Raw genomic sequence first — 22,692 nt, forward strand, 5'->3', positions numbered from 1 at the left:
TGTTGTTGTTGTTGAACAATGATTTGGGAACCAGACAGGCAAAAAAACCTATCTAGTTTTAGCTTAAGTGACCCAATATGACTTTATCCTTTGCCTCTTTTTTTTTAATTATCACATAGCCTGACAATCTGAATTGAGGAAGTAAAAAAGGAAATTTTAACTGCCTGTAAGCAGTCACTTAACACTTTCATCCCTTCAAAAGCCTTAAAATAATATTTAACCTCACATTCCTCTGCTAAAATCAAGATTGAAATGAAAAATGCAATATAATGGTTTTGCATGTGTCTTAATACAGCCTCTATAATAAATATCTAAATCCCTGGGAAACAGAGCGACTTAAGGATGTTCATTTATGTGCTTTAAAAAAAAAAAAAAAAAAAGCTTAAATGTGAAAACTTCATTCTACTTAGGAAAGGAAAGGAAAGGAAAGGAAAGGAAAGGAAAGGAAAGGAAAGGAAAGGAAAGGAAAGGAAAGGAAAGGAAAGGAAAGGAAAGGAAAGGAAAGGAAAGGAAAGGAAAGGAAAGGAAAGGAAAGGAAAGGAAAGGAAAGGAAAGGAAAGGAAAGGAAAGGAAAGGAAAGGAAAGGAAAGGAAAGGAAAGGAAAGGAAAGGAAAGGAAAGGAAAGGAAAGGAAAGGAAAGGAAAGGAAAGGAAAGGAAAGGAAAGGAAAGGAAAGGAAAGGAAAGGAAAGGAAAGGAAAGGAAAGGAAAGGAAAGGAAAGGAAAGGAAAGGAAAGGAAAGGAAAGGAAAGGAAAGGAAAGGAAAGGAAAGGAAAGGAAAGGAAAGGAAAGGAAAGGAAAGGAAAGGAAAGGAAAGGAAAGGAAAGGAAAGGAAAGGAAAGGAAAGGAAAGGAAAGGAAAGGAAAGGAAAGGAAAGGAAAGGAAAGGAAAGGAAAGGAAAGGAAAGGAAAGGAAAGGAAAGGAAAGGAAAGGAAAGGAAAGGAAAGGAAAGGAAAGGAAAAAGGAAAGGAAAGGAAAAAGGAAAGGAAAGGAAAAAGGAAAGGAAAGGAAAAAGGAAAGGAAAGGAAAAAGGAAAGGAAAGGAAAAAGGAAAGGAAAGGAAAAAGGAAAGGAAAGGAAAGGAAAGGAAAGGAAAGGAAAGGAAAGGAAAAACAATGCAGAGCAAGCTATGTGATCGGGCTGCAGTATGTTAACAACGTAATGCTCCCCTCCCTTCTCTCTCTCATACATTAGGTCAGAGAAAATGGCATTTTATCTTATAATGAGCATACAACATACAGTTTTCACTATCACATTTTAGTATTCCCATCAACTAAATATTCTAGATCATGAGGGCAGCTAGTGTAATCATAATGTCAATGAGAAGGGCTGTTACGATTGAGACTAAAGATTACATGGAAAGAGCTGCTTTGAAACTGGTAATTATTACCAGTCCACTAATAGCAAATGATGCATTACAGTTTTGCCATATAATCTGTATTTCACTCAGCTCATGCCAGTGCAGCACATTACATTACGGTGCTCACCAATTCTAAATTCCTAAACTACAGTCATCAATAAATGTGTTACTTGCCTTAATTTGCAAAATTACTTTGTTCATAACATCTTCCACGGTTTAGAAAGACCAGAATTGATTTCCTGCGTGGCAAAATTAGAGCTACATTGATTTACTGACGTGTAAAATATAATAATATTCTTCATTTACTCTGATGAAAATCAACTTCTCCGTTCAAGGCTGATCATTTTGGGGGGGTTTGGAGTAATAATGTGTGTGTCTACATCCTTGTCTGGCCTGACCCAAAAGCTCTAGGAGGCCCAGCAGTCAAAGGGTTAAAGTCAGCTAATGACTCATACCTCTTGATTTTTAAGAAACAACAAAAAGAAGAAACATCATTTCCAATTTATCTAAACACTTGATTTCTAAAGGTACTGACCTATTATACTTCCTACCCAACATTAACTTCCAGTCTAAAGCCCCTATTCTGTTCTAACCCCCCACCCAGACATTTGAAAGTTTAATTGGAAAAAGCTGGGGGTGACTGGAAGGAGGCAAAAGAGAAATGGGTCTTTAGCCCTTGAGAACTGAACAGGGTGGAGACTGGTGTTCCTAGAGAGCTCCCTCTGAGAAACTCAATCATCTCAATCCGTACATATCTCTTAGTCTGCTGCCCCCCAACAAGTCTGGCTTTATATGGGAAAGTTAGGTGGTGATTGTGGACATCAGCACCAACCCTCTTATTAGGAAGATAGTTTTTAATCTCAGGCTTCTGAGTTCCCACCTTCTAAACCAAACCCAGTACCCACAGAAAAGTCATGGGGAGCAAAAGACATAGAGAGAGAGAAAAATATTCTCTATTTCCCTTTATCAATCTAACTTCAATTACAACCATCACTGTTATATCTTTAAAAGATTTTTCTCTTTCTTTTCTAAAAGTGGCATATATAACTACCAAGAGCATTGGGTTTTGAGCCAAAAAACCTGGTTTCCAATCTAAACTCTGGCATATAAAATTTGAGCAAGCCACTTAAAATCTCTGGGCCTCAGTTTACTCTTCTGTAAAGTTGGAAGGGGTGGTGGTCTAAATTATCTCTAAGATCCCTTCCAGCTTGAAATCAATGACCTATGTACTTGAATCCTTCTGAGAGCCCAGGATGAACTCGGAGCCCCCAAGTAAAATTAGAAGGTATCTCTGAGAGCCCACAGACTGTCATGTAGAGACTCGAAAATCAGTCCAACCCCTAAATTCCTTGCTATCTGTGACCTAATCCATGGTCTGGAATGGGGGAAGGGGAAAGAAAGGGGTGTTATGGAACAGACAAGGTACTTTAACCCCTGCACCACCACCCAGCCCTCAGGACTGGAAGACTTATGAAATTTAGACAATCACTCTTTGTTACCTGGGATTACCTAGCAGTTAAAAAAAAATTAATAAACAACTGACTTTGAATTTGCCATGGGGTGGAGGCCCTGTAGACACCATTCTAGAGCTAATGAATCCAGCCTTCTTCCCACTTAGGAATATTTCCTTCTTCTGGATTTTTCCCTTCCTTTCTCTTTCATTCCTTTCCTATGATCTTTTCCTTTTCCCCATTCTACCAGCAAGATATGTTTTGTTTGTTTTCATAATGAAAATACTTTCCTTAGGTAAAGATTAGAGAACACACGGTCAGGCTTTTCTTTTAGGTCTGCTTTTGTGTTTGAGGGGGGATTTTCCTGGTTTTTGCTATGACTCATTCCATTTATTCCTACTCACATAAGCAAATTGCTTTAACTTCTAAAGCGTGTTCTTTCAAATTCATTTTTCCCGAACCTACAGCTCTTAAAATTTTATAATTCTGTCCTAAGTTTTATGAAAAGTCCTCTAACATAAAAATTGACATTGTTTCTTTACCCAGAAGGAGTTGGGGAGAAGGCTGAATTTAGTCTGATGGCCAGGACATAGTCAATATAGTTCTAGGTCTGGGAGGGGAAAAAAAATTAACAAATAGAATACATATATAAAATTGGCTTCATTTCATTTGATTCAATAAAATAATTAAAGGGCATCCATTTCTCTTTAGCATGAGAATATCTAGTGTGTCTGTGTCCCATTTGGGCTTGCTAAAATTTGTTGGCCATGGAGTGAGTTCAAATTTCTTATGAGGCAACAAGAGTTGACCTCTAGCCACATAATACACCCTGTGAGCCCACAGGCATGTCCACCAGTCACTGGCCCTGGAGCCAGACAAGAAGCTGGGGAGGAGGCCAGCAGGGAAAAGTAGCCGTCAGCTCTACTTAGGAAAGAAAGAAAAAAAATCAGGGTGGGTGGGGGGAACCCATTCCGGTGCTGAGCAGAGTGGTTGTTGGGATGCCAAGTGAGTAATGGAATAATATGCATGTGGGTGCCAATCTATTTTGGAAGTGCCTTCCTTTAGGACTTAAAAAGCAAGAGTGATTTCCAGAAATTCTCATCTTGACACACATGGACATTTGTAGAAGAAATAACGCTGAACTTACAAATACCCTGTGGGGCGTATTCTGCACTCATCCCGGGTGTGGGAATAAGAGCTCCATGTGCAGAACGAGGGGAAGAGAGTCCCCTCCAGTGCAGAAGTTTATCTGTGGAAGAAACCCAAAATAAAATACTCGAGCTTCATATCACACATCACATTTCATTGCATTCTATTAACATTGGTAGAACAGCCTTGCAGATAGTCAACTGGCCCAACCAAAGACAGCAACTTTTTTTTTAAAGATTGAATTGTTTATAGATTTCTTTCACTTGTTTAAATTGTTTTTATTCTTTCAGGTAGAAGTCAAGGGAATTGGTATAAAAGTATACCTTTGAAATGTAAGATTGATGTATAATCAGGCATCTGGGAAGGGGGGATAATAAGTAGATTGGAAAATTTAGGAACTTATCTGCAAGGCTGGTTTACATGCATACATTTCTCTTTACTAGTTGCAGAAAGGCCAAGCCAAAACAAATCAAAACAACCACCCTAACCATGATACTTAGAGATGGTTAAAGGGTAGTTTGGTCTTTAAAAAAATTTTTTTAAACAGGAAATTCCACTGTCCTCAATCCATCCCCCCTCCCAACTCCCCTCAACCCTCATTTCATGCAGCAATCAAGGTGGGTCCCCATTCAAAAGGGAAAGATGAATAACTCAAGGACTTTGAATTAGGGCATATATACTTTAGGTTTCCACCAAGTGAGCTCCTCCTGAATGTCTCCTGTCTCACACTATTGGAAAAGAGGGATTTCCTAGAAGTAGGGCAAATTTGACTGAATCTTGGCCAGATGCACACCCTCATTTCTCTTCTCTCTCCTCCCTATAAGGATTTATACATGAAATGACAGAGCAAAGGACATTCCAATAATCGCAGCATCTAGGAGCAATGACCGCTTAAGCCATTCAGTTTCTTTCTGCAGAGCCAACTCCTAAACACTGCTCCATTACACCCTGCTGATGGACAGTAGCATCCAACACCAATAAATACAAATCTAGCCATTGTAGTAGGCATTTCCTGCTTGGACATTGAGATTTTTCTGAGAAATTTTGAAAGGTTTGACTTATGTAACGCTAAGGATTATAGAGGTCATCTGGAAAGTTACTAGTTTTGCTAAATTCACTGTCAGCTAATCAGCCATTTGGATGGTCAAATATGAGAAAGAATGGAGAATAGTCGTGGATGATACTAAACTTTCCTTTGTAGCTTCAGCTTTTGTTATGATTGGGTGGGTTGAGAGAGGGAAGAGAGGGAAAGAAAGAAAACAGACTTTGAGTAAATAGTATGTGTTTTCCGTTAGCTTAATATTAAGAACACTTAAAAGTGTTGTTGTTATGCTTTGAGATGGCAGGTCTCAAGTGTAAAATACATCCTGTTCTCCTTATAAAGACCGCCCTGCCAAGTACAGCCAGGGCAGACAGGACAAGGTTTTCTTTCATTAGGAACTGGGCCTGTTACAATAGCGTGTTGCTCGGTAAGCTTCTGCACAGACCACATAAATCTTTTGTTACCAGGACGTTAACAGGAGACTGTTGTTGAGACTTGAATATAAGAAGACTATCTATCTGTGTGTGTGTGTGTGTGTGTGTGTGACACACACACACAGATATATATATATATATATAACATAAATACACACATATACACAGAGAATTCTTTCTCACTCTCTAACTGGGAAAAAAAAGCAAAAAGGTATGTCTTATTTTATGTCAAAAGAATTGCTGATTGAGATATGCTGAATTAAAGATTTACTAATGGAATTTTTCAACAAGGAATCCAAGGACATTTTAGCACTTATTTTCATTTTAGATTAAAAAAAAAATGCTGCCATTTCTGAAATACCTGTCTTAGGAAATCTACATATTTTAAAATAACTCTGTGATCCTCAAATTAAAAAAACAGCTAGATATAATCTAATCCCAGTTTTCCTGACTTGTAAATCCATGGGATTAAGTATCCAATGTATTGCATTAGAAATCTACAAGAACATATTAGTGTGATCTTCTTAATCTTGATGAAGAGATTTGTTAACCCACTTAGTTTTCTTAAGAGAGGTCAACTTTTTGACCGACTGGCATCTGACTACCTTTTACAAGCAAGCTAGATTGAAACAATTCCTCAGTGCATATTACAATTGACCACAGAGTAATTTCCGTGGTCTCCAATTAGGGAGCTTTAAGATTGGACTAATAGAAATGGATTCCTGAATATAGGTTGCGCCCTTAAAATTAGATTGAGGTAGTTCATGGGGATCTTAGATATTATGTAGTCTAAACTCCTCATTTACAGAGAAGGAAACCAAAGCTGATATTTTATCAATATCTTATATGAGGATACACAAATAAGACAGAGTATTTAGTGCAGTGCCTGGCACATAGTAGGCATTTAATAAGTGTTTACTAATTGACAAATAGAAGTTGGATTCAAATTCAAATTCTGACTCTAAAGTCACTGCTTCTCTCATTATATCCTTCTGCCTTTTTCCTACAAAGGGATATTCCTACAAAGATGAAACATCTAGTATTATTCAATGACCAGTAAAAGTAAGTTCAGAAATGCTCAGTATTTCTTTGATTACAATGTGATCAATATTTTGACTATGGCGACTCAAAATTATCTACCAAGCAGTAAAGGGCTATGAGTGTATACATATATATATATATATATATATATATATATATATATATGTAGTGTATGTATATATGTGTGTATATATATATGTGTGTACCCATATTTATGTATGTGTATATGTATACATACTATACATGTAGTATGTGTGTGTGTGTGTGTGTGTGTGTGTGTAGTTTGTGGCAATGAAGCCAATATGAATTGGTAGAGGAATTTCCTCACTGGGAGTTCCCTATACCAAAAAAAAAAAAAAAAAAAAAAAAAAAAAGGCATCTGTGTCCAGTCTTTAAAAAAAAAAAAAAAAAAAAAAACTATTGAATCATATAATGGTATATTGTTGCACTCCATTTTTATACAATCCCAAGAGAGTTTGGTGGGGAGAAGGAAATGTAGCTTATTATTTACATCAATCTGGTATTCACTGAGTCTAAAAATCACAGGACTTTTTTGGAGCTGGAATTGGGATCCTAGAGCTCATTAGTCCAGCCAACTTATTTTTACAGGGAAGGTTGTCAGGGCTTGACAAATTCCGGGCACCCATCTTCCCTGGCATTTAGCAATTTTATCATGGCACCTAATATTTTTACTGAGAATGACAGAAGAGCACTTTGTTCTTCCTATTTATGCATGTTTTTGGGTTACTATTACAATAACTTAAGTTTACATCCCTGGACAGTTCCACTTGGTTGGGGACTCCTAACTTCTCAACCTTCCCCAAACTTGCTCTGGTTTTGACTTTCTCGAGCCACAGGAAAAAAATAGAATGTATTAGAGGAAAGGAGCTAATCATTCTCTCTCTCTCTCTCTCTCTCTCTCTCTCTCTCTCATTCTCTCTCTCCCTTTTAAAAGACTCTTAAAAATTTTAATAAACATTCAGTGACCCTAATTTGGATTCTAATCTGTGGCCAGAATCAATGCCCTAAAGCAACACATTGTCTTTTTTTATTATTTTTATTTCCTCGAAAGCCAATAAACAAATTATCTGACTGTAAAATGGGGGAATAGGGTTTGGGACAACTATTTCCTGACTCCAAAGTAAATTTGTGAATGTCTAAATTCAATAACTGTGCCAAGGTCACCTGTCTACTTAAGCACAGCTGGACTTTTCACTCTTACTAAGGTGTCCATTTCAGGGGTTTCTGCCTTTTCAAAGGGACCAGAATGAAAGATGCCTTCCCTAGGGAAACACCTGCCTACCTTCTGGGTCATCCAACTCCAGTGGCATTTCTCTGCCAGCCCCTAGAAAAGGTTTCCTGAACTCTGAGAAGGTGCTGTTTTGCTCATTCGAGCAAACAGCTGTAGGTTTCAGAAACCTCTACTCTCCCTCACCCTTCTTTTTCCTGTTCCCCTGCTATGATTACCCAGTTAAAGAGGCCCAGAATCTTTCTAATAAGCTGATTTAGGGCACTACCATAGGATATCAGACTGTCTTTGTTTAATTTCCTAAGAGAAGAGGGTCAAGGGAAAGGTGGCTGAGATCCCAGCCAACTCTGCAGCCTCTTCGACTAAACGTGTCCATAACATTCTGTTTGGTAAGTGGAATCGACATTCCCACATGAACTGGAAATGCTAAATTGTTAATAGCCTCCCTAGGGTTTAACTTCTTGCTATGATGCCTTCAATTATTTCATCATAGTTTAGGCAAAGTATAATATCACAATTAATGTTTCTAAGCATGAAGCTCACACAGCAGATCGCCCCTCTTCAGGTTCGGGGTGATTAGTTACTATCCCCCTCCAGACCTGGAGAGGACAGAAGCAAATCAAGAAGGCAGCTTGACACCATGAAAATAGCCCCTATTTGGAGTCAGATAATGTGCTTGAATCCTAAGCTTTCTGTTCCTTGCTACTTCATTCTGAACCTTAGTACTCTCACCTGTAAAATGTCTGATTTTGTCCAGATGGGAGTGGTTAGTTTAAAACTCTACCCCACCTTCAGCAATCTGATAAGTTCACAGAGCCCACGTTTGGAAAGCCAGGTCTAAAGATGATCTCTAGAAACTCATCCAGCTCCTAGAAGTTTCATGAATACGATGTGGCCATAATTAAGTTTTGTTTTGTTTCTTTTGGAGATGGACATAGGGAATGGAAGAAGAGGTATAGGATATAGGAACTTGCTATTCTGTCATGGTTGAGCTGAAACCACTCAACTCTAGGCACAGTTTTCTCTTGTCTTGACCCATCTCCTATAAGGTTTTGGTTGGAGGAATAGTAAAAGAATACGTAGGTGCAAGACCTCTAATATATGTACCTGAGGTTAGGACAAATTCTAATAGTTCTCCAAAGGAAAAATGTTAGATGTGGATCTTCCAGGGTTTTCTTCTATAACCTCATGATAATATTAGTACTCTCTACCCTTTCCCCCTACTATGATGTGAAGAAAAATGTAAACTTTTCAATAGGGAGAAGAAGCAATTTCATTTTTTCTCCTTTATCCTTACAATTTACTTATAGAAGGGTCCTTTAAAAATATTTTTTGAATTTAGTCTATCTGTTCTTCCTTTAGCCTGCATTTGAAAACCCTTATGCTATAGACAATTTTTCACCCACAAACCACACACAGTCAGAATAAGGTGATAACTAAATCATTTGATACAACCAGGTAAATAAACACTGCTTGAACCACAATGTTTGAAAATACTCGTGGAGTACTAGGTGGTTGGAAATGTATATGAAATAATTCTGTTTTCTAGCTTTCAAGTGAGATACTCTGCCTGTCCCCTTCCTAGCTAATCTCCTTTTTACTGTCTTTAATAACTGTTCCCCTCTCCCCCAACTTATGCCATTTCAGAACAGAAACTCTTGAATCATCCTGATATCAGGTTGCAACTGTGTATCCTACCACCTGCTTTCTGTTTTTTAGCTTGTAAAGGTGTTTTTGGCTTTAATAGGAATATCATGTCTTTTCTGGCTTCCAATTAAAATCCTACCTTTTATAGGAAGCCTTTCCCAATTCCTCTTGATTCTAATTCCTTCTCTCTATCAATTATTTCCTGTTTATCCTAGATATAGCTTGTTTGCATATTTGTTTTCATGACATTTCCTCCTTGAATTGTAAATTTGAAGGCAGAGGCTGCCTTTTGCCTCTTTATTCTTACTTATTTGCAGAGTGCCTGGTATATAGTAGGTACTTAATGTTTATTGATCAGTTGATTAATCTTTAACATTCAGGTTTCATTAAGTGCTATCTACAGTAAAAATGAAAATTTCATTTTCAATTGCGCTTTAAGATGGAAACAAATATTTCTAAGCTAACTTTACAAATATTTATTCCAAATTTTTCATCTGAAATTATTCTGTACTTTCATTGGTTATCCATTTATGTTTCTCTATTTTTCATTTATAGCACTTCCTCCTCTCTGCATCTTTACACCTTGAATGGTATGGACTTGCCTGTCATCTCCACAACAGAGAATCCTCCTTTAGAAGCTACCTTTTTTAAATCTCCCAACGGCTAGTGTTCTCTCTCCCTAATGACCTGGTATTTAAGTACCTTAAATTCATTCTGCATATCTATATTCTGAATACAAATAATAATAGCAAGTATCTATATAACATGCTAGGGATTGTGTTAGGTGCTTCCCAATTATCTCATTTGATTTCCATAATCCCAGCAAGTAGAAGCTATCATTATTCCCATTTTACAGTTGAGCACACTAAGGCAGGTCAAGTCACTGACTAGGATCACACAGCCAGTATCTGAGGTCGGATTTGTCCACTGTGCCATCAGAATAGACACCTTTACATAAGTATATAGGGTCTTCTCAAATGGAATATAAGCTCCTTGAGAAAGAAAATCCTTTCTTCCTTCTTCCTTCTCTTTTCTCTCCTTCTTTCCTTCCTTACCCACTGTGTCTGGCACACATTAAGCAATTAACAAGTGCTTGTTGACAGGTCAATTCCTCCTACTTCATGTATGGAAAATTTTAAGCATGAAATCAATGTCTTTGGCACTTCAAGGCACGAGATGGAGTTTTAAACTCTCTTGAGGCTAAAATTTCTTGCCTCTGTCTGTATACACTGGGCTGATTGTCTCTGCATCTATTTTTAAAGTTCATGATATTGACCACTATATCAAAAGATATCCTACAGGTAGAGAAGCTGATCTGTAAACATTAAGAAATTATTAAGCAGAAATCATGGCTTCCAGCATGCTATTCCTAATCTTATAATTCATCTCTAAGCCCCAAACATTTAAAGGAGAATAACCCTTAGAAACAATTTCCATCAAATTTTCCAAATAATGGATTTAAACAGCTCTTAACATATCTTTCTCCAAATTTTTTTATTTAGAAAACTACTTTCCCCCAAAAGATAATAAACTCCCCATCAATACTAATATTTAAGGAGAGCCAGAGAGATGTTACAGAGAGGTAAGTGGGAACTTTGCCTAAATGTGACCTCCAAGATTCCTTCCCACCTCTCTTAGGAGTGTAAGTCACTTTATAAGGCTGAATCCTATAAGAGTTTCTTAAGATGTAGCCTAACTGATCACTGAGTTAATGAACCTCTTCTGTCAGTCCCATTTCATCTAATGTCACCACATTCCAATCATATGAATGACTGTACCCAAAGCTTGGATGGGCGGTTCAATTTTTTTTTTTTTTAATTGGAACAGTCTGCCAGGCTAATTCCCTTCAAGTTAGCTACTTCTATACTTGACTTCGCTTTCAGAAGATACCAGCAATTCATTCAGAGATTCTGTAACATATCTTAGCATTATTGAGCAAACATTAGTTATGTCTGCTTCTTGAACAATGTCAATCTAAACTGAAAATATGCCAGCTTTATCATCTCTAACAGACTTCTTAATTAACCTGCGGATATTCAAAATCTCATTTTCTTTTGTTCTAGGAATGAGAACTATATGAGCATTTCTTCATTCATTGTTTTTTTTTTTTTTAATTGCCTATAGTTTTGCTGAGTTGAGATGCTCTTCAAATTGTCTATTGTGCAAAAACAGAAGGAAGAATTCAAAAGATCCCCTTTTCCAATATTTCACTCTTAAAACTTGCTCCTAAGTCTTTTGCTCCTCCATATCTTAACTGGTAACTTTAATTACATCAGTCACTCATTCTAAAACTCCTCTTTTCGTTTGACTGATTCCATCCTCCCAGACCCTTGGTTATTGAAAGAGTAGTGTTACTGATGCTCCCTCTTAAAGAGTCTTCATCATAGCTGTTCAGTATATTGGAGACAGAGATGACATTTTTCATACCCTAGCCATCAAAATGCATGTCACCAATCTGTCATGCCTAAACAGAATTCGCTGCAATCTGTGTCTTTACCATAAGCAAAACAGACAATTAAAAAAAAAAAAAAAAGCTTGCTTTTCTGGAGAACAATAAGCCAAAGACATTGTTTTCCATCTTTATGTTGAAATGCAGATTTTTCTCACTAAAAGACAAATCCTTCAAAAGGTTTAATAGGATAGTGCTTTAAAAAAAAAATCCAGCTGGTTAAATTTAGGGTGCTGAAAGACAAAAAGTCCACTTCAATAATAATCTTTGGCTCTGGCCCAAAGCATTTTCACTTGATTGTGAGCTCGTTTAACTTTTTTTTCATATACTTTTAAAAACCTCACTCTGAATTTATCCTAAAAGCTGGAAGGGAGAAAAGGAAAAGAAAGCTTCTTTTTTTGTATAAATGACAAGAATTTACACCAAATAGTTAAATAGTACAAATTTACATTCATGAGGAATGTTAAAAAAAATTTTTTTTCAACTTAAAAAAAAAAACTGTTTCTTCTCGTGATCTACAATTCTGACATTTTTTATAGTAAAGGAGGTTTAAAAAAAAATATCCCAAGCCTCCCCAAACAGAACAATTTAAATTTACATTTTCTCTCTGCATTGGACACAGCGGATTCCAATGGTAAGAGTTACAAGAGTAGATACCTGCTCAAAAGTACACATTTTCTTAGGACAGATGTTTAAGTTATAAGTTTACCTGGAAACCTAGGTAAACTGAAATTTTATAAATTGAATCGCTGAAATTGTGCCACAAAGATGAAGATTTCTAAGGATCCTTTTTGGTATAAAGTTAGCATAGCCAACCTATATTTACTTTTTTATTATACTTTTAAGATTCTCACTCTGAATATATCCTCAAAGCTGGAAAGGGGAAAGGGAAGAGGAAGCTTCTTTAGAAAGTTGCCTGCCCAAAAGTTCACATTTTCTTGGAACAGATGTTTAAGTTATAAGTTTACCCTGCTTTATACAGCTCGGTAAGTAAACTGAAATTTTACAATTTGAATCACTGAAATTGTGCCACAAAGATGAAGATTTTTAAGGACCCTTTTTGGTACAAAGTTATTATAGCCAAACCTATATCTACTTTCCAAATAATTTTTCACATACTTTGTTTTCCTAAAATAGAACACGCTTCTATTAATTATTTAAAAACTGATGAGTTCCTATCAGAGGAGATATTATACTTTCCCTTCTCCTTACCTCCCCCCCCCCAAAAAAAAGAAATCCCACCAAAAACAAACTAAAATTAAAGAAAAACTTTTTGATGGATCCTGGCCCTACCATTTATTGCCTCCAGCACTTCACCACTCTGGCCCGTTTCTTCATCTGTCTAATGAGGGTGCTGGCCTAAATGCTCTCTCAGGTCCCATTCAGTTCTCAGCTTTGGTGTGAATGGTGGGTGGTCCCCTTTAGGCAGATTTCACTGTATTTTGTTCCTCTGAGTCAGCCAAACAAGTGTTGATAGCCACATTCTCCTCTGTAGTACGGCCTCCCTTGCTTAAATAATCTATTTCAGATGTATCATTGCCAGCTTGAGTTGGGCTTGTACTTGTTGACACATTTTCATGGAACGACTATGCAAGAAAACAGGAAGATTTCCCTCTACGGTTCTGCCTTCTCCATCATCAACTAGGCCCTTCTCCCTCCCACCTCCCTGTGTCCCATTCTTTAGTCTTCAAAGTCTTAGGGGCAAGAGGAAACAGGAGGAGGATAAAAGGGCTTTTACAGGGTCTGCTTTTGACCAAGATCTTGTTTAGACTTGGTAAGGGGCTTGGGGTGGGGGCGAGGAGACGGGGAGGGCTAAGATGTCTTGATTCCCAGTCTGTCCCAAAGCAATCCCCCCACCCACCAACTCCCCATTCCTCATTCTCTGAGTTTTCTTCCAGTAACTTTAACCATCTTCTGGGAAGAAGAGCAGGCAAGAACAAATCTGGGGGTTAGTCCTGATCCAGTTACTACTTAGCTGCAGGACATCACTCTCCCTTTCCCAATAAAGCCTGGCAGCTCTCTAATGTCTCAAAGATCAAATAGGAAATCCTCTGGCTTTTAACCTTCTCCTTTTCTCTCCTTCCAGACTTCTTAATACCTTATTCTTGCCCATTCTCCATCACCTGTCAACTCTGGTGTCCTCCCATACCTGGAATGTTCTCTTTCCTGGCTTCCTTTGAGACTCAAGCCCCTTTCCCTTTTCTCTGAGAGTTAGCTGACATTTACTCTGGATTTAGTTTATTTGCCAGTTTTCCCTCATTAAAATGTGACCTTCTTGAGGGCAGGAACTTGTGCCCTTCCTTATGTGCCCAGTGCTTAGTATAAAAGCCTAGAGTGGGTGCTGACCTCTAACATTCAAGTTTTAAGATTCTTTGCATTTAAATTTTTGGGTGTTTTTTTCCCCTGATATTTGTCTGCCTTTCCACTTCTCTTTCTTTAGACAATTTAACTTCCTCAAGATGCAATGTCTCTGGTTTCTTCTGGGATCCTAGGCAGGCAAGCTAGGGAAAAGTGAGGTACCCTACAGATGGGGAGTCCCTGTGATGTTATCTGACATTTGGGGAGGGAACCCATGAAATCATTAAGCAAAATTGGGAGCTGAGCATTTCTTCTACACTTTCATTTTATGGAGATCCTTTTCAAGTACAGAAAAAATGTGAGTTGGCCCAAGGGTTCCACACATATTCTTGGGCATAAGGAGCTCAAAGTCTCTGTGTCTCTTGTCTCTCTCTTTCTCTGTCAAGTCTCTCTCTCTCTCTGTGTGTCTCTCTCTCTCCTTTGTCTGTCTGTCTCTCTATATATGTCTGTCTCCCTCTCTTTGTCTCTGTCTCTATCTCTCTGTGTCTCTCTCTCTGTCTCTCTCTGTTTCTGTCTGTCTGTCTCTCCCTCTCCCTCCATCTCTCTGGTCTGTCTCTCTGTCTCTCTTCCTCTTTCCCTCCCTCCCTCCCTCTCTCTGTTTGCTCCTGCATGAGATTATATGGGAAGAAGGGGGAGAAGACTAGGGATAGATTTTAACTACCTTGGACACAAGTACTGTAATGAACCTATAGGTAAGAACTGGGCCAATTCAGAATGAAGGTCAGAGTGAACCAGGAAGAAGACAATTCCAGGCTGAATGTCAAGGGGAAAGGTTTTTACTTCAAGTGCCAAAAGGCCAGTGGCAAAAGCATGGCCTTGAGCCAGATATACAGCTCTCACTGATGTTAGCAGGAACAGCAGGGACCCAACAAGGTCACACCAGAACAGGAGAAATGATTGGTCCCTAGCTCTAATTTTAAGTGGTCACCACCAGATACCACGATAGAAATTGCTTATTCACTGATGTACCTAAATTAGCAAGGAAAACGCTGGCTGCCAGAAAGTGTCCCTTACTCTGCTTCCACCACGAATAATGCGCCCTGCCTGTGACAGACCAACATTTTCAAAAAATTATTAACTCAACAGGTATACAGTGAACGCTTACTGGGCATGTAGCACTGCCCAAGAAGTTGCAGGAAGTTCCAAAGTATAATACAATATTTCAGAACCACTCTGGTCTATGGCAAATTTTTACTAGTCCACAAAATTTTTATGACCAAAAGTTTTTGCTTCTGATGACCTATAATTAAAAAAAAAAAAACAAAAAAACAAGAAAAAAACCTGCCTCTTGCCACCCTCAGCTCTGTCCTGATTTCTCGTGTACGACATCCCTCTACTTCCTAGCCCTTTCCTTCCCGAGAGCTTAGCCAGCCCATTGCCAAGCTGTGACTACTGCTGCGTTACTGTTGTCTGTGCATGTCCTTGAGCCCATTTGGGATTTTCTTGGCAAAGATCCTGGCGTGGTTTGCCATTTCCTTATTCATTAGAAGGGTGAGGAAACTGAGGCAAAAACAGTGTCTCTCGAGTCACCCAGCTAGTGTCTGAGAATAAATCTTCCTGACTTCAAGTTTGGCACTTGATGCTACTGACTACTGAGAATGAACAATTGGAAGGAGATAATTTATCTGTGTTGCCCGTCCACAGGATATATGGGATGGGAGAAAGACCAGGTCCCTGCCTTCAAGGAATTTTCCAACCAGGAAAATTGCGTAAATTGAATTTCTGTAAATAGAATCCTCTTTTCTCTCATATTTCAGACACTTTATCTTGCTTTCAGATATATTTTCAATTGGCAGGCAGCTTCTAACACTTCAGCTTTTTAAGTTTTTCTTCCTCCCCAACCTCTCTGTCAAGTAGTTAATGATCTGTAAACAAACACTTTAAATTCACTAGGGGAGCTCACTATTTAAAGGAACCCTGTGGTGAATCCTTTTGAAACGTTAACAATCTTTTTGTAATGTGAATAATCATCCCTTAATTTATCTGTTCCATAAGCAGGTTTAGGTATACTGTACCAGGTTTTCTTAATGTAGGTATCACCTGCAAAGCGGAGGCAAATCTCACTTTAAGTCACTATACAAAAACCTACTTTTTCTTTCTTCACTATCTCTTATTCTTGTGCAAATGTTTCCTATGACACTTTCTCCCTCTGGAAGAAACTGATGGCTTAGCTACTGGAAAGGTCTTGGAAATTATATTTGCTGTGAGATGTAAAAATGGAAAGCAGGGCTTAGCTTCTAAAAGCCTTAGCTGGGAAAACAAATGTTTTTAACAATCATAAAATTATATGTGTGTGTGTGTGTGTGTGTGTGTGTAGATGTGTGTTATATGTATATATTGTGAGGATGGGCTTAAATAAATGTTCTTTCTGCTCCCCTAAAAAATGTTTGATTCTGATAAGACTAGTCAGTGAAGACAGAGCACTTATATATCAAGACTAACAGAATTCGTTAACACCCAAAGTATTCTGAAGTCACACCAAGCCTTTTTATCTATGACTTTCCCCATAAACATAACTTATTCCTCTAAATCAGCTATACTGATCTGAACTTCCAGAGACTTAAAAAAAAAAAAAAAAAAAAAGTTAGAAAAAGTTTAAAGGAAACCAGACTTTGGAACTTCAAAAATTTTTATATTTTTATATTTTATGGGAATTTGTGGGGTACAGAGTAAGTTTAGGGGTGTTAGTTTTTTGTTACTCAGTGAAATGGGTGAGAGCTGGAGGTGGAAAGGGAAGGGAGGGAGTGAAACTAAGTGTGGGTGGGGCCCAGGCAAACCATACAGATCCAAAGCCTTTCTGAATTTATCTTGCAAGACTGACCTGTGTAATACTTCATCAAAAATGGGGACAGGAGGAACAGGCTTTAACAGGTTTAGTAGGACTTCTTTCACTGCTGGCCAAACCAACAGTTTTAGTCAGGTCTATGCAGTCAAAGGAAACCTGATAACTATGATCAGAAGTCAACTTGTGCCAAAAGAAGTAGTAAAGGGCTAGCCTCGAATATTGAAATAACTGTTGTTATATTTTTGTATTTGAGTGCTTTTAATTTAAAAAAAAAACTTTCAAAGCACCATGCATCTCTTCTCACTTTATCTTTAATGACAGTAATTCTGCGAGACAGTTAAAAGGAGGCATCCATGTGTCTGTTTTTACAGAGGATTCCAGGAGTTAAATGTCATACCTGAGGTCATACAACAAGGTTCCTAGCCCAGTCCAAGCTAAGAGCCCTAACTCTGTTCATTGTTCTTTCTACTGGATCAAGACTTCAAAAATACTTTTTTTTTCCTTCTGTTTGTTTTGTTTTGTTTTGTTTTAAACCATAGATGTCAAGAGCCCACCTAGGAGAACCATGATCACAGAATCCTGACAATCTGAATTTTTACACTTACCTTGGTTCTCCAGAGTTGAAAACTATTTAAAATCATCTAAATTCCCTGCTTGGGAATCGTGAAGGTGAATTTAAGCCTTTAAAGGAAGTAGCCATAAAAGGAACATGTTGTGTCTAGAGTGCTTGTCCTTACTACCACTTTAGAGACAAAAATCATACTTTTTCCCCCCTAAGCAACTAGTACTAGGGAAGTATACCAAGAAGGATGCTGGAAGCACTTTGATAAGTAGCCCTGCCCCAAAACATTTTCTTCCTTTAAGAAAAGAATCTATTCACAAGCTTTTCAAATCCTGGGGAGGCAACTACTTACTAGCTATCTCATAGTCCATGCTTTTAAGCCTGGGAACAGTCTTGACCACCAAAAGGCAACTCCCTCCTCCACACCCCAACCTCCAAGCCTGGGGCCATGTTGCTTTCCAGAGTTATCAAAAGGAGGAGTAAAACATCATTCTTGATTAAAAAGAGTGCCATCTTGAGGCAACTACAGATGAAATATTATTACTGTCTGTAATAGTGCTTGAGCTGCTTTTGGTAGGATTGGCCAGTTTGGATGGGAAAAAAAATCCCAGAACTCCAAAAATTTTATTTGGCTAAATCTTTGTTCACTGGTCCCCTACCTCTTCCAGCAAAAACTTTTACTTCCCCACCATTGCTTCCCACATCTATGCCTGTCTCCCAATCTTTAAAATTAGAAGTACAAAATATAATTCCCCCACCACCCACCCACGAGTGACTCTCTTTCAAAACCAAACCAAAAAATTTAGTAGAATATATTCCATTTATTTTAAGTGTGTAGGGGTCAGTGATTATTTCCAAGACTGTATTAAGCTATATCTAACTCTCTAACTCTGTTTTGTTGGTGTCAGCCTACTTGGTAAAGTAGGTAGTCAGGCCAGGGACCTTGAGAGTAGGGGATATACGCAGATGACACCAGCTAGATTTTCCCATGGCATCGGAAGAGCCAGGTGGGGGAAGATGGGTACCACAAGTGGCAGCTGCAAAATCACAAGGGTGACCAACCTGCCCCAGTCCTCCCTGCAAGGCTTTAGGCCCAAAGAGACTAACTCAGAAGTTATGCTACTCCTCCTTCAATAGAAGGTATTTACAGTTATCAGAGACCCCCTAAGGTCTCTGATATATGTGTGTATGTGTTACACATGTGTGTACACATGTATGAGGTATAGGTGTGTATATAAATGAAGTATATATACATAATATATATTTGGTTATAATGGAAATAACACTGTATTTAAACTCAGAGCTCTTGAATATAATACTAGATCTGTGGTTTATAATTATGAGACCTTGAGCACTCAGTACCTCGGTTTCTCATCTATAAAATGAGGAAATTGAGGTCCTTTGGAGGTCTTCATCGTCCACAAAGCCCCACATTTACAAATAGCACCTATTTCATTGCTCTTTTCTCCAAAGACTAACGCGGTGCTATACAAATGTGAGTTAACATTGCCACCACCACCATTATCATCATTATTATTAACTAATCAGCTTGACTTGCTTTGTTATTACCTAAAGGTAATGGTTCTCCCTCTCCCTTCTCCAAGGTTTAGGCTAGGTGACCCCGAGCCTCCTACCTACCACCCCTGTCCCTTGTTTCTCCAGTCTTGAGTTTTGACCTATAGCCACCGGTAAGAAAAAACCCCAAATCTCTCAAGTCCAGTAGGAGCTGGAAGCTGTCCCCTCCCCCAGCCTCCAGAAAGCCCAACCCTGTCACAAGGTACCCCTCACCTACCTCCACCCCCACCCCCGTCTGTCAGACAGTGTGCAATATGGACAGGACCATAGGCAGACACTGTTTCAAAGAGGCCGACCAGGCAAGAACAGTCCTGTACTCCTGCCCCAGCTCTAATGCAATAAAATGTCTTTTATCAATGTTATTCTCGCCAAAGAGTCAAGGGTCTGTCACCATTTGAAAAAGGCTTATTACACGGCCACAAGAATGTGCCTCAGGCTCAAACCTGGCATGTGAGGTCTCAGCGTGGGACAGCTCCTTTTGATTTGATTTTATTTTCTTACAAAATCTGAAAATGAAATGCTCCTGTCCACCCCCCTCCCACCCGTACCCCCCCCTCCCACACACCCCTTTTGATTTCTAGGGAGGAGGAAAAAAATCTGAAGTTGACAGGTTAGGACAACTCCCTGTTAGGTTTCTCCCTCAAAAGCGGCTTTTGTTAAATCACACTTTGCATTTCTGGCCTGCGGCACTCAGCACACTCAGCTCCTCCAAGAAGGCCCCAGCAGGACTTCCCCTGGAGGAGGCCCTGTGAAGGTTACAGCTCCCTTTACCGGGCCTGGGGGAAACTGAGGCAGACTGCAGCCCAATCCTGGGGCTTAAGGGCCCAATTGCCTACACTGCATCCTCAAACTCACACTTGACTGTGGTAGGTAGCAGCATTCACTTAGAAGTGCATTTGCTGTGAGTGTCTCCTGCCTCTTCAGAGAGACTGTAATGAAGACTAGTACATTTTATTTTTCTCATGTCCCCTACAACTAGCAGCCCAGATCCAGTCACCAACCACTCAACACTTCCTGTTGAACTTCTTCCATTCTTTATTTCAAGAGATGAAATTCAACAAATATATATATATATATATATATATATATATATATATATATATTTGCAGAGGCAATTGGGGTTAAGTGACTTGCCCAGGGTCACACAGCTGTGAAGCGTTAAGTGTCCAAGATCACATTTGAACTCAGGTCCTTCTGGCTTCAGGGCTGGTGCTCTATCCACTGCACCACCTAGTTGCTCCTCAACAAACATTAATCATTTACTATAAGCAGGCAGCCACATGGCCCAGTGGGTAGAATGCTGGGTCTGGAGTCAAGAAGTTTCAATTCTGTGAATTCAATTCACTTCCTGACTGTGGGCAAGACCGTGAATTCTTTTGCCTCAGTTTCCCCATCTGTTAAATGAGTTGAAGGAAATGACTAACCACTTCAGTATTTCTGCTGAGAAAACTCCAGACAGCAATGTACTATGTTGCCATACAAAGACAGCATCAAAAATCTCTGATCCGAATGAGCTTCCATCCTACTGGGGAGATACAATATATAGGCAAGCAAATAGTAAATAAACACAAGGTGACAAAAAGTGATTTCCAAAAGGGAGAGAGTATTAATGACTAGCAAAGAGGCCTTATAGAGGAGATTAGAGTATTTTAGGAGGCAAGGGCTAGAAGAGGCTGCTCTCTAGACCAGGAGAGTCATTTGCACAAGCAAAAGCAAAAAAAGAAGTTGAATTTGAGCACATGTATGTATTTCCTAGCTATAATCTCAAGAGATTTCTGAGCCCAAGAAAGCCAGGTGTAACTCGGGGGAAACCTTCCCTTCTCTTCCCTTTATGAACCGGCTAAGATGATCAAGTAAATGATTCACTAGCCAAGAAGTCTCCTGCTAAGCCTTGAACCAGCATTTGATTAAAGGCCCTTGAAAGTGGCTGCTGGACTATCATGTTCGCTGTACCTATTTCAGCAATCTGTAATTGTATATTTACTCAATGGTTGTTACGGACAATCAGGTTAATAATTCACTTTTCAAACAGAGTAATTATACAGTTAGAGGAGTTACAATCTATGTCAAATTTTCTTACACTTTTCCTGACAAATTGTTCTCAATTACCCAGCCCTAATCCTTTTCCTCTCCCATAATTTTAGGCTGCCCCTCTTCTTACTCTCTAACCTCTATCTTCTTTATCCCAAGAGAAGGATCAGAATTGGGTCATTCGTTCCAATGTGCATATTTAGGACTAGTTTTCCCATCCCATCCCCAAGGGCTTCAACAATTAGACCCATGGAATTTGCTCAAGTTTTGCCACCCAAGGGTGAGAAACACCAGGATCACCCAGTGCAGAGCGGCTTTTGAGCACAGAAAATGCTAGATGAGCTCATCCCGCCGGTTCCAATGTAGATGTGGGACGAGCAATTGGAAGGAACCCACATCTAATTACAAGTTTCACCAGTACCTGGCAAATAGAGCCTGCAACCCCAGGAATGAAACATGCAATGACCTCATTTGCTACCTTCTGTTTTAAAGGTAGGGAGACTGGAAAAGATGGTTGAGTGGCAAAGCTGGAAAATATGTCTGTTTTAGGTGGAAAGCCCACCTTTTTACCCCCATGCCCATTTGTCTATTCTACAACATGAATTGGGGAAATTGGTGGGGGTGGAGAGAGAGGTTGGGAAGGAAGCATGCTAACATACATTGTATCTTAAAAGGAGAGTCTCCTTAAAAGGAGAGATTCAAGACATTTCTGACTCTTTTTCTGCTGAAGATCTAAAGCCTTTTCTCTGCCAGATCATTCTCTACCCTAAAATAGGACATTGTGGTCATGTGATTGGTATTACTCAGTGCTAGGACTAATGTCTCCCAGCCCACCTCAGGAGTTTGGAGTACATCTAATGCATCGCTATGACCTGGCAGTCCTTGAACCAGGAGTTCAGCTGAACAATGTTCAACTTCTGAGCAGCTCTCAGCATTGATTAGGGAGAAGGAAGTGAGTGAAACTGAGGTCATCCATAACCCAGCCCAGCTCACTATTAATTAAGGTGCCTTTAGGTCAAGGCTCCTTAACCTGAAGTCCAGAAATTCTCCAAAGAGATCCACAAACTTGGATGCAGGAAGGGGGTGGGGAGAGAGGGGGGAGGAAATGACATCATTCCCCTACCCTTCCTCAAACTGAAATTTCATATTTCTTTTTATTCTACATAAAAACAATAAAACATTATTCTGAGAAGTAGTTTATAGACTTTAACACCCTTTTACCCCCATGTCCATTTCTTGATACTGTTCTCTATTCTACAACAAATATATTCGAGGAAGGGGGAATAAAGGAGGAGGAGGAAAAATAATAACCTCTACTATGCAACCTAAAGGAAGAATACCTCAAAAAGAGTCAAACCATTGTGCAGCATGATAAATGCAAAAATATGTTTAGAAGATTTGCACATGTTTAACCTACATAGGATTACTTGTCTAGGGGAGGGAGAAGAGGGAGGGGAAAAAAAAAATATGGAACACAAGGTTTTGCAAAGGTGAATGTTGAAAACTATCTTTGGATGTATTTTGAAAAATAAAAGGCTATTATTAAAAAAAAAAAAGTCAAG

The 22,692-nt window shown here is 39.0% G+C and overlaps 1 protein-coding gene across 5 annotated transcripts in view; it reads right to left on the reverse strand.

The window, feature by feature from the left end:
• The window catches only part of BCL11A (BAF chromatin remodeling complex subunit BCL11A), a 121,012-nt gene that overhangs the window by 12,768 nt on the left and 85,552 nt on the right, over window positions 1-22,692 (reverse strand). For 3 of the 5 annotated variants that reach the window (XM_003758255.4, XM_012540195.3, XM_031950510.1), the window contains exon 3: window positions 3,956-4,057. The exons of the other annotated variants lie outside the window; for them this stretch is intronic. In XM_003758255.4, the coding sequence (XP_003758303.3) occupies window positions 3,956-4,057 (102 nt within the window). The remainder of the gene's footprint in view (window positions 1-3,955; window positions 4,058-22,692) is intronic. 5 annotated transcript variants of the gene reach the window in all.

Source organism: Sarcophilus harrisii, chromosome 2 (genome assembly GCF_902635505.1).
Source record: "Sarcophilus harrisii chromosome 2, mSarHar1.11, whole genome shotgun sequence".
NCBI classification, from domain to species: Eukaryota; Metazoa; Chordata; class Mammalia; order Dasyuromorphia; family Dasyuridae; genus Sarcophilus; species Sarcophilus harrisii.